The sequence below is a fragment of the Salvelinus fontinalis genome, chromosome 25 (genome assembly GCF_029448725.1).
Source record: "Salvelinus fontinalis isolate EN_2023a chromosome 25, ASM2944872v1, whole genome shotgun sequence".
Classification (NCBI taxonomy): Eukaryota; Metazoa; Chordata; class Actinopteri; order Salmoniformes; family Salmonidae; genus Salvelinus; species Salvelinus fontinalis.
In genome coordinates, this window is record NC_074689.1 from 10,276,281 (window position 1) to 10,288,933 (window position 12,653).

Genomic DNA, 12,653 nt, shown 5'->3' on the forward strand with positions numbered 1-12,653 from the left:
GGGGTTGCCGTGAATTTGACAGTAGCTTACAGGCAGATCGTGGCAAATATTTATTTTTATTACAATAGACCTACTGTAATATAAGTACATTATCAAAGCAAGTACCGTGTAATGACACACAATACAACACTGTACAATTGACTGTATTATATTCTAGAAAGTAAATGCTACTATAATTGGAATGGATGGATGGATGGATGGATGAAATTCATTGAGGGGAGGGGTTTGTATTTCACAGTATTTTACTATAATTACAAGGGATTGGTGCAAGCAGGTTGGCTGCTAGGGAAAGTGTTTACATAAATGACACCACTTGTGTTTTATTTGGGTTTTATATCACTTACACTTCTAGAGGCCTTAAAGGTCCCGAACAGTCAATCTGATTCCCCTGTAAAATAGCCTTTTGAGTGACCAAAATATCACCTATAATATTTTTGGGATAGAGATGCTTAACATTTTACAGAAATAAATGTTTCTCTCATGGCAAACTACAAGGAAGTTTGAAAAGACAGGTTGATTGGGCGGGGAGCATATATTCATGAGCTCACTTTGACTGATAGTTCTTTGTAACGCCTATGTCAAGCAACTTGGATGCAGTGAGCAGTGTTGCCATCAAATCATCTCAAGCAAATGCGGTGATACACAAAGCCCCTCAATCATTAAAATAGCATCAAGGATGTAATTATTTTTTTTTATACATCTCTCATTTGACGTCTTTTGTGATGCATTTCACAGCAGCACTGACGGATGTGTTGACATGACAACTGTGTCAGAGTTTTGAAGGATCCTCCCCCCCTTTTGTTCCATGCTGGCTCAAGCCCTAGCTAGCTAGTAACTAGCTAGCACCAGACACAGATGAAAAGGGAAACATAAGTATCTTTGCCATAGATGAATAGTGTAAATGGTTGATTATATTTGCTGACACCCTACAGTCAAATTTTTGGCACCAGTAGAGTGGGTATCTAGCTATATATACCATGGCCCTCCGCAAACATGCCTTCTCCGATGTTGGTTACAAGGAGGTACTTATTTAAATTAGATAAGAGATGTCACCCTATCCCCGTAATAACCATGCCTCCTGAATCCAAGTGTTTGACACGGGGTAGGGGACCATTAACTTTATGATCAAACTTTATCAATGTAGAAGCAACAGTCATATTTCATACTTTGGTCATCATACTTCTATCTGGTTTCAACCAAATATCATCTCATTTCATAAAAAACATGACTTTCACTGTTCATGACCTTTGACAAAGGTTTCCAAATGCAACTGCAGGGCAAAACAGACCAAAAGGACATGGCAAAATGTCAACCTTTTAAGGTCAATTTTTTTATTTTTTTCCTAAATTCACAAAAAGTTTACATTTCAAATACAATTTAGTTCACATTTTAAATAATAAACAATTCAAACAATAAGCTATCTATCCAATTTAAGTTAATCAAATCAAAACAAAACAAACAGCAACAACAACAGCAACAAATGAATAAAAAAATAACAAATAATAACTGGTAACAATATTCAGTCCATCACTTACGTAGTCAGTAATGGTTGGTCTGGTGGAGTGGTTGAGATTGTGTTTGTGCCTTTGTTGGGAAAGGGGTGGAGTCTGGGCAGTCAGTTGCTGGATGGAGGTGGCAGTTGTGGTTGGTCGGTGCTGGTCTTGGGGCTGGGACCGGAAAAACCTGGGTTTGTGTTGGTACCAAGACTGGAAATCGTGCGGCTACCTGGGCTACCTGGGTCTGGTGCAGGGAGAAACATGAACCAGGAACTGGGGCTGGGGCTAGTGCTGGGTCGGGATCTGTGGAGGGGAGGAAGGACAACCTGAGGAGCAAGCAGACACACAAGGGAGCCCTAGACCCAGAGGTCAAGTGTGGCACTATGGTTTGCTCGCTCCAGGTGAATGTTTGTTGTTTGGTCCCTTCTCCGTGCCTCTTCTTGTGTTTTGACTGGGTCTGTTGCTGGAAATGGGACTGGTGTTGCATCTGCAGAGTGGAGGAAGGACAATCAGAGAGAACAGACACACCTGGAAGCACAAATCCCGGGAAGTCAGTGATGATTCTCCCCTGTGGCTTGCTCACTCCGGGTGTAGGTCTAGAGCTTTTGTCCTTCCTCCGTGCCTCTTCAGGTGTGGTGATTAATGGTTCCTGGTTCTGGTCTGGTTCTGTGAGAGTTATACATGTAGAGGGAGGAAGGGGGAAAGGGATGAAGAGAGAGCAGGGGGTTGGGGTTGGTGTAGGGCATGTCCATCAGCCTGGGTTGGTGTTGGAGGAGGAGCGATGCAGCGGCAAAGCTGGATGCCGGATGCTTGAAGACAGAGAGAGCAAACAGGGCCCAGACCCATCGGGCCACGGAGAACTCACAAACAGTTGGTGGGTGTGTTCAGTACGATTACTTCCGTGGGGGCAGTTCTCTGTACGTACCTTGTGCTGTCTATAGGTGGATTCCCTAGTGGGGAGGCAACCATGAGCAGCCGTCTGAGGAAAGTCCTTCTGTTTGGAGTGTGTTGTCAGGGTCATGATAGGTTATTGGGGGGTCCAGGTCTGATAATTTCATTGCAGATTTGAATGAGGGCCTCAGCAGGTTGTTTGTGTTAGGTGGTTCTGAGAGGTGGTCTGGGGTGGTCTGTGGACTCGGGAGTCAGGTCAGGCCACAGTCAAGCCACTGTTACCTTTCCTTCTCCCCAGTCCTTCAGGTATCGGGGTGGTCTGTGAACTAGGGGAACAGCACCAGCCTCGTTCAAGACATTGTTACTAGCACTGTCCCCAAGTCTGAAAATACAAGACAGAGAAAATAGGGTAGATAGAAGGACACAACCCTAGAAAATCTTCCCCATGCTTGGTGTGGTTAATGAAGAGTCCAGAGTCTGATATATCGTTTAAGGTTTGAGACTTGCTGCCACCATAGAGACTTGCTGTGCCTTTCTGTCCCCTATACATCTTAAGTTTTTGGGGCACTATAACCACATTGGAGTTAAATTGGTACAGCAGTCTCACTCACAATGTCAAAAATATAGCATCTTAAAAAACACCTTCAAATGTGTTAATGAGCCAGAAACAATACCACCATGCATCCACTAGTGCTCAAAAGGTTTTTAGCGCTCCATAAATACAGTACGGTAGTGTATTCTGTGGGGTAGAATTACAGTATCGTTAGAAATACAGACATTATTTCCCCGGACACAACATTTTCCCACAATGCACCAACACGTACAGTGTGCTGCAGTGGAACTGTTAATAATTAAATAACTTACTGTATAATTTACAGTTTTCCATTACAGTGCAGATATGTTGCTTCCATCGTCACTTCTCCCCACTTAACAATAGAAATAACACATGCATGTCAAAAATCCAATAAAGGGTCTCCAAACAGTAAAATATTAACATAGGTATTCTTCTATTTAACTCCCCCTGTCCAGAAATCACCAGGACTGCATAGTCAAACAATACATTAGTTACATTGGTATACATTGGTAACAACATGTTCTCCTCCTGTCCAGGATGGCCTTATTACTGTACTTTATGGCCTTAGCTGTATAGTACAGTAGTAACATTGGTATTCATACAGTACTCTGCAAAAATAACTTTCTTAAATGTTTGTATCACGACTCAGGATATGATTGAGATGGAGGCACATGGTTCGGTTCTCAGAATATTTATTATAACAAGGGGGCCGGCAAAAGGGCAGGTCGAGGGCAGTCCGAGGTCCGAAATCCAAGGCAGAGTCAAAAAGGGACAGAATGGCAGGCAGGCTCAGGGCAGGCAGAAAGTTCGGAACCGGGAAGACGAGAAAACAAGAACTAGAGAACTGGAGAAATGGGAAACACGCTGGTAAGACCTGACAAAACAAGGCGAACTGGTAACAGACAAATTGAAAACAGGAGACAAAGGGCTGTGAGACAGATGTTTAATCTTAGAGACATGGAAAGTGGGAGGTATATGGAGGGTGCAGGGCAACAGAAGACGAACAGCAGTGGAGCTAAGGATTTTAGAGATGGGGAAATGGCTGATAAAGCAGGGGAAAAGTTTATGGGACTCCACCCTGAGGGGCAGATCCCGAGTGGAGAGTCATACCCTCTGCCCGAGACGATAGCAGGAGCCGGGGTCCAGTAGTGGTCCACCTGTTGCCGATACCTAGAGGTAGCCTTAAGAAGAGCGGATTGAGCTCTCTTCTAGGTACGCCGACAGCGCGGATGACCATCTGGGCCGAGGGTATGCTGACTTCTTCCTCTTGCTCAGGGAAGAGCGGGGGCTGGTAATCCAAGGAAAACTCGAAGGGCGAGAGACCAGTGGCCGAGTTGCTGGCTCCAGGTGGTGGCGTTGGCAGAGACGAGGCAGCGATGAGTCGTCTCCAGGTCCGACTGGCTGCTGGTTTGGGGATGAAACCTGGAGGACAGGCTGGCCAACGACACAATCAAGGTGCAGAATACCTTCCAGAAACTGGACGAGTACTGAGGACCACAATCGGAGACCATGTCGACCGGAAGTCCATGGATCCGGAAGATGTGCTGCACCCTAAGCTGGGCCGTCTCCTTGGCTGAGGGCAACTTGAAAAGGGTAATGAAAAGTGTGGCTTTGGAAAACCTATCCACAACCGTAAGGAGGGTGGTGTTTCCATTTGATGGGAGGAGACCAGTGAAAAAATCCAGCGACATATAGGACCTGGGGTGGTGAGGAACAGGAAGTGGTTGAAAGAGGCCAGCAGGAGCTTGCCGCTGAGAATCGTACTGTGAGTGACCCTGCCAATTGAGTGTCCATCCAATGCTCTGGTGTCCATGGGAATAAATAGGGGTTGTGTGGAGACACCCAGCTCAGATACCAGGGTAGCATCCATGAAGCTCTTGTCAGCCCCAGAGTCAATGAGCACCGGGAGAGATTTTGACCGTTCATCTCACAGCAGGATAGCATGGTGAGGAGTACGAGTAATAAGAGTTTGGAGACTTCCAGTATGGCCCACCGGCATACTCGTACCTACTGATGAGCCTGGTCTTTTACTGGACAGGTGGACATATAATGTCCTACATTACCACAATTCAGGCAACTGTTGGAGAAAAGCCTGTGTAAATGTTCATTACGAGACAATCTAGCCCTGCCCAGCCGCATGGGCTCTGGAGGAGACGAGTCGCCAGTCCCCGATGATTCCCGAGGGAACTTGGGTGACTTCAGATTCTCTCGGAAATGCAGGCGTTGGGGACTTCCGGGATTCTTCGGAAGAAAGAATGGTGTCCGGTAGGGTGCATGCTCAGCCCCCTCCTGTTCACCCATGACTGTGTGGCCACTCACGCCTCCAACTTAATCATCAAGTTTGGAGACTGATTACCAACAATGACGAGACAGCCTACAGAGGGGAGGTGAGGGCCCTGTTAGAGTGGTGCCAGGATAATAACATCAACAAAACAGGAACTGTTCGTGGACTTCAGGAAACAGCATAGGGAGCACGCCCCTATCGACATCGACAGGACTGCAGTGGAGAAGGCGGAAAGCTTCAAGTTCCTCGGCGTACACTTCACTGATGATCGGAAATGGTCCACCCACACAGACAGTGTGGTGAAGAATGTGCAACAGCGCCTCTTCATCCCCAGGAGACTGAAGAAATGTGTCTTGACCCCTAAAACTTTTACAGATGCACAATTGAGAGCATCCTGTTGGGCTGTATCATTGCCTGGTACGGCAACTGCACCTCCTGCAACCACAGGGCTTGCCAGAGAGTGGTGCGGTCTGCCCAACGCATCACCGGGGGCAAACTAACTCTCCTCGGGACACCTACAGCACCCGATGTCACAGGAAGGACAAAAGATCATCAAAGACATCAACCACCCGAGCCACGGCCTTTTCATCCCGCTATCATCCAAAAGGCAATGTCAGTACAGGTGCATTAAAAGCTGGGACCAAGAGACTGAAAAACAGCTTCTATCTCGAGGCCTTAACTAGCTGGCTTCCACCCGGTTACGTAACCCAGCACCTTAGAGGATGCTGCCCTATATACATAGACTTGGAATCACTGGCCACTTTCATAATGGAACACTAGTCACTTTAATAATGTTTACATACTGCTTTATTCATTTCATATGTATATCCTGTATTCTACTGTATTTTTGTCATTGCCACTCCGACAATGCTAGTTCAAATATTTAAACATTTCCATTATTTTACTATTAGATTTGTCTTTATTGTTGTGAATTGTTAGATACTACTGCGCTGTTGGACCTAGGAACACAAGCATTTCCCTACACTCGCAATAACATCTACTAAATATGTGTATGTGGTCAATAAAATATGATTTGATTTGTATACAGCATAAGCAAATCTAATATGTTAATTGCAAGAGAGGCCTGCTACTGCATTCTCCATCTTTCTCTCCCACTCTCACAAGCACACGTGTGTGTACACACATATCACAGAAATCAACGCACACCCGCGTGTGTTTGTGGTGTGTTTGTACATATGTAGTACTAAACACTTCAAAAACAACAACCAGATGAATCATACATTTGGCATAATTGAGCTTAGAACAAGGCAAATAACAATGTTATATGACGTTAAACTACTTAATTCTGAAATGTATTTCAAAATACATATGTTGAAATCATTTTAATGATATTTCAACATTTTATCAAAATCACAACTTTGATTGTTATTATCTATCATACTTTCTGTGTCAATCTTAAAATGTCAATGTGGCCAAGTCTACATTTACATTTACATTTAAGTCATTTAGCAGACGCTCTTATCCAGAGCGACTTACAAATTGGTGCATTCACCTTATGATATCCAGTGGAACAACCACTTTACAATAGTGCATCTAACTCTTTTAAGGGGGGGGGGGGGGGGTTAGAAGGATTACTTTATCCTATCCTAGGTATTCCTTAAAGAGGTGGGGTTTCAGGTGTCTCCGGAAGGTGGTGATTGACTCCGCTGACCTGGCGTCGTGAGGGAGTTTGTTCCACCATTGGGGTGCCAGAGCAGCGAACAGTTTTGACTGGGCTGAGCGGGAACTGTACTTCCTCAGAGGTAGGGAGGCGAGCAGGCCAGAGGTGGATGAACGCAGTGCCCTTGTTTGGGTGTAGGGCCTGATCAGAGCCTGAAGGTACGGAGGTGCCGTTCCCCTCACAGCTCCATAGGCAAGCACCATGGTCTTGTAGCGGATGCGAGCTTCAACTGGAAGCCAGTGGAGAGAGCGGAGGAGCGGGATGACGTGAGAGAACTTGGGAAAGTTGAACACCAGACGGGCTGCGGCGTTCTGGATGAGTTGTAGGGGTTTAATGGCACAGGCAGGGAGCCCAGCCAACAGCGAGTTGCAGTAATCCAGACGGGAGATGACAAGTGCCTGGATTAGGACCTGCGCCGCTTCCTGCGTGAGGCAGGGTCGTACTCTGCGAATGTTGTAGAGCATGAACCTACAGGAACGGGTCACCGCCTTGATGTTAGTTGAGAACGACAGGGTGTTGTCCAGGATCACGCCAAGGTTCTTAGCACTCTGGGAGGAGGACACAATGGAGTTGTCAACCGTGATGGCGAGATCATGGAACGGGCAGTCCTTCCCCGGGAGGAAGAGCAGCTTCGTCTTGCCGAGGTTCAGCTTGAGGTGGTGATCCGTCATCCACACTGATATGTCTGCCAGACATGCAGAGATGCGATTCACCACCTGGTTATCAGAGGGGGGAAAGGAGAAGATTAATTGTGTGTCGTCTGCATAGCAATGATAGGAGAGACCATGTGAGGATATGACAGAGCCAAGTGACTTGGTGTATAGCGAGAATAGGAGAGGGCCTAGAACAGAGCCCTGGGGGACACCAGTGGTGAGAGCACGTGGTGCGGAGACAGATTCTCGCCACGCCACCTGGTAGGAGCGACCTGTCAGGTAGGACGCAATCCAAGCGTGGGCCGCGCCGGAGATGCCCAGCTCGGAGAGGGTGGAGAGGAGGATCTGATGGTTCACAGTATCAAAGGCAGCCGATAGGTCTAGAAGGATGAGAGCAGAGGAGAGAGAGTTAGCTTTAGCAGTGCGGAGCGCCTCCGTGACACAGAGAAGAGCAGTCTCAGTTGAATGACTAGTCTTGAAACCTGACTGATTTGGATCAAGAAGGTCATTCTGAGAGAGATAGCAGGAGAGCTGGCCAAGGACGGCACAAGGAAGGAAGTCTAGACACTGCTGGTACCAAATTTCATTCACACCAAAACCGAATTTGTTCAATGGCGCATTTTGATATTGCACTAAATATAGTGCCTTCGGGAAATGATTCAGACCCTTTGACTTTTTCCACGCTATGTTATTCTAAAAAATATTAATTCGTTTTTTTCCCCTCATCAATAAACACACAATACCCCATAATGACAAAGTAAAAACAGGTTTTTAGAATTTTTTCTAATTTAATAAATATAAAAAAACTGAAATATCATATTACATAAGTATTCAGACCTTGACTTTTGTTGAAGCACCTTTGGCAGCAATAACAGCCTCGAGTCTTCTTGGGTATGACGTTAAAAGCTTGGTATACCTGTATTTGGGGAGTTTCATTCTACTCTGCAGATCCCCTCAAGCTCTGTCAAGTTGGACGAGGAGCGTTGTTGCACCCCCACCACCAAGCTTCACCGTAGGGATGATGCCTGGTTTCCCCCAGACGTGATGCTTGGCATTAAGGCCAAAGAGTTCAATCTTGGTTTCATTGGACCAAAGAATCTTGTTTCTCAAGGTCTGAGAGTCTTTAGGGGCCTTTTGGCAAACTCCAAGCGGGCTGTCATGTGCCTTTTACTGAGGAGTGGCTTCCGTCTGGCCAATCTACCATAAAAGCCTGATTGGTGGAGTGCTGCAGAGGTGGTTGTCCTTCTGGAAGGTTTTCCGATCTCCACAGAGGTACTCTGGAGCTCTGTCAGAGCGACAATCGGGTTCTTGGTGACCTCCCTGGCCAAGGCCCTTCTCCTCTGATTGATCAGTTTGGCCGGGCGACAAGCTCTAGGAAGAATCTTGGTGGTTCCAAACTTCTTCCATTTAAGAATGATGGAGGCCAATGTGTTCTTGGGGACCTTCAATGCTGCAGATATTTTTTGGTACTCTTCTCCAGGTCTGTGTCTCGACACAATCCTGTCTAGCAGCTCTACAGTGAATTTCTTCGACCTCATGGCTTGGTTTTTGCTCTGACATGCACTGTCAACTGTAGGGCGTTATGTAGGCAGGTGTGTGAATTTCCAAATCATGTCCAATCAATTGAATTTACCACAGGTGGACTCCAATCAAGTTTTAGAAACATCAAGGATGATCAATGGAAACAGGATGGACCTGAGCTCAATTTCGAGTCTCATAGCAAAGGGTCTGAATACTCATGTAAGTAAGGTATTTCCATTTTTTTTTGCTTTGTCATTATGGGTATTGTGTGTAGATTGCTGAGGACGTTTTATTGAATACACTTTAGAAGGCTGTAACTTAAGAAAATGTGGAAAAAGTCTTGGGGTCTGAATACTTTCTGAAGGCACTGTATAGTACAAGGATGTGAATGTGTTAAGGTAGTCTCATATCTAAGTCTTCCCAACCCTGGCAGTCATTCTGAATACAGGTTGCGGGTGAATACAAATTCAAAATGGTGGAAATCCCCATTCTGTCTGAATTCCAATAGAAATTGCACATCACTTTTCAAGCCAGCATAATGTGACTTCCAGGCCTGATGAGGCCTGTAAACTATGAGTTTCAGCTCACTGTATTAGGGTAAAACTAGACCCTCAAAAGAAGGCCTTATGAAATATGTACAAAAATACATTGTAATTTAGTAGACACTCTTATCTAGAACAAACGCCAGTAGTGAGTTCATACATTTTCATTCTGGTCCCCCGTGAGAATCAAACCCACAACCCTGGCGATGGAAGCTCCATGCTCTAACAACTGAGCCACACAGGTCTTGTATTGTCTTAAATAATGACATTTTAATGACAACATATTCACCTCGGACCTCACTTGGTGAAGGCTCAAAGAATACAACAACCATGTCTCCATCACCAGGAAACACTGTCATGGGTTGTACTGCTAACTCTAAAATTCATTTGAATGGGTTAAAACCTATACCAAGGCTATTCAATTCAGATCCTCAAGGGCTGAAACATTTCTGGTTTGTGATTTTTGTGTGGTTATTCAAAGAACCATCCCATTTATGGTTCTTCAGAGACCCTAAAATGGTTCCCCTATGGAATCGTTCTCAAGAACCTTATTTGTTTCTAACTTGCACCTTTATTTTTAAGAGTGTAGTAACATTGGTACTCTTCTATTATTTATATTCTTCTCCCCCTGTCCAGGAGTCATCAGGACTGCCTTAGCCAGCATGGACCGGGAGGCGAGGGAACACTATGCTGTAGTCGTTCAAGCCAAAGACATGGCAGGATCAGTTGGAGGACTCTCTGGATCCACCACTATCAACATCACCCTCACCGACGTCAACGACAACCCACCCAAGTTCCCGCAAAGTGAGTACTGTATAGACACCAGGGTTGTTTTCAGCAGGCAAACGTTGTAGAGCGTTCAAAGAGAACAAAGATGCCTCTCTGACATGTGGAATAAGGAATCACGTCAGTTTTATTTGTGGAGTTTATATCAGCAACGTTTCACACCATTTACTGAACGTTGCCCAGTTACTCCATATCACTTGGAACGTGATTTTAAAAATGGCTTAACAGTATCTAAGAAATTGACTGTCTATTTCTGCTAAATACTAATTCCTTTGTTTAATAAAACAGCAGTGCTTCTCAGATATGTCACGTGACTGGCATATTGTCAATTTGAGAGTATTTTTAGCAGGCCAATTACAAATGGAGATTTCTCATATATCTATTAAAGAATCAAAATACACTCCTCCTCACTCAAATGGATTGAGCTTAAATACAGAAAAACTTAACAACTTTAATTGACTGTCAGGAGGTCAATCTTTAATAATTAACAGATGTTCAACATACATTAGTTAGATGAGAATAGCATTGAGTAAAACCTTACCAGTTGTGAATCCTGATTTTATATATATTTTTTTATCTATCCTATGTAATAATAATCATATATTGATATGACATTTGATCTCAAAATCTATCTCATCAAATGCCATGCTGGCTGAATAAATATGTAAGAACACTGAACATCAATACTGTACAATTAAGAAGTTGTTAAACGGAGAATGCAGTTGTTATGTTCAATAATCAGATCTCTTTTAGAGTCCAAGTCAAAGTGAATTCTATTCAAGTGCCCTCAGACACATTGAAAGCTCTAAACGTTGATTCAAGCAATCTGACTTGATATCAAAAGGCATTTAGTAACAATTCCATTCTGCGAAGTCAATTCAGGGTGACACAGGTAAAATACATCATTATTTGGAAAATCAGCCCAAAATATGGCACCAACTAGTGATGCTAAGCTGTTTCTTAGCCTTTGTCCCAAATGCCACCATAATCCCTATTTAGTACACTCTAAGGAATATGGTGCCATTTGAGATGCAAACAATATCTGTATTGTTATGTTCATGATCCACAGAAAATTACCAGTTGTACGTCCCTGAGTCAGCCCAGGTGGGCAAGCCAGTAGGGAAGATTAAAGCCAATGATGAGGACCTTGGCGTAAACGCAGCGATCAAGTACAGCATCATCAACTCAGAAGGAGCGGCCGTGTTCTCCATCGCCACAGACAGAGACACCAGAGAGGGAATCATCAGCCTCAAGAAGGTACACAGAGTGAATGAATCAATTCATTCATTCATTAAAGAATAAATGAATGAATGAACAATGACAGGCACTGTAGGGAAGAAATAATCAATCTCAAGAAGGTACATGACAGAGTAAATTAATGAATGAATGAATGAATGAAACAGTGACAGGGACACCAGGGAGGGAATAATCAACTTCATGAAGGTACATGACAAAGTTGTGCTTTAAGGCACTCTTTTCCAGAAGTGTGTACTTGCACACTCCCCGTCGTGGATTTAAAAGCATACGATTGTTGTAAGCATTGGTTGGAGAGAGTTTCCACCATTGTAAAAATCCATGTGACATATTTTGCAAATGCAAACTTTAGGAAAACAATGGTATTGCTCTCTATTCCTGTGTAATAACACTGTTATTATTTTAGTAAAAACATTGTATTAATTCAGGGGTTCCCAAACTTTTTTGGGCCTACGGCCCCATTTTGATGTCTGAAAATTGGCGCGACCCCAACCACGTGAAAACAATTATGTAATTAATAGCCAATGTTAACTTTTTTATTTGGGGCTATAACAGTCAATTGAAAAACATGAACAGTATTTCTGATTGTTTTCTCAACTCACCATCACGTACTTTTAATGTTGGGCTATGACAGTCAATTTGCAAATGAGTCTGACATAATGTACAGTATCTTGTCTCACCACCACTAATGAGATCGGTGTGCTTGATGCCTGTTACGTCAGAACTTCTCAAAGTCAGGGGGCGTGGTCGACAGTCGCACATCATTTGAATGCATTCGATCAGCTGTTCGATTCAAATCAAATCAAAGTTTATTTGTCACGTGCGCCAAATACAACAGGTGTAGACGTTACAGTGAAATGCTTACTAACAGGCTCTAACCAATAGTGCGAAAAAAAGGCGCGCGTGTGTGTGTGTGTGTGTGTGTGTGTGTGTGTGTGTGTGTGTGTGTGTGTGTGTGTGTGTGTGTGTGT

At 44.2% G+C, this 12,653-nt stretch overlaps 1 protein-coding gene across 2 annotated transcripts in view; it reads left to right on the forward strand.

The window, feature by feature from the left end:
* LOC129822824 (cadherin-18-like) overlaps positions 1-12,653 on the forward strand; it is a 388,426-nt gene that overhangs the window by 306,599 nt on the left and 69,174 nt on the right. For both annotated transcript variants that reach the window (XM_055881258.1, XM_055881257.1), the window contains 2 exons: positions 10,279-10,446; positions 11,498-11,685. In XM_055881258.1, the coding sequence (XP_055737233.1) occupies positions 10,279-10,446; positions 11,498-11,685 (356 nt within the window). The remainder of the gene's footprint in view (positions 1-10,278; positions 10,447-11,497; positions 11,686-12,653) is intronic.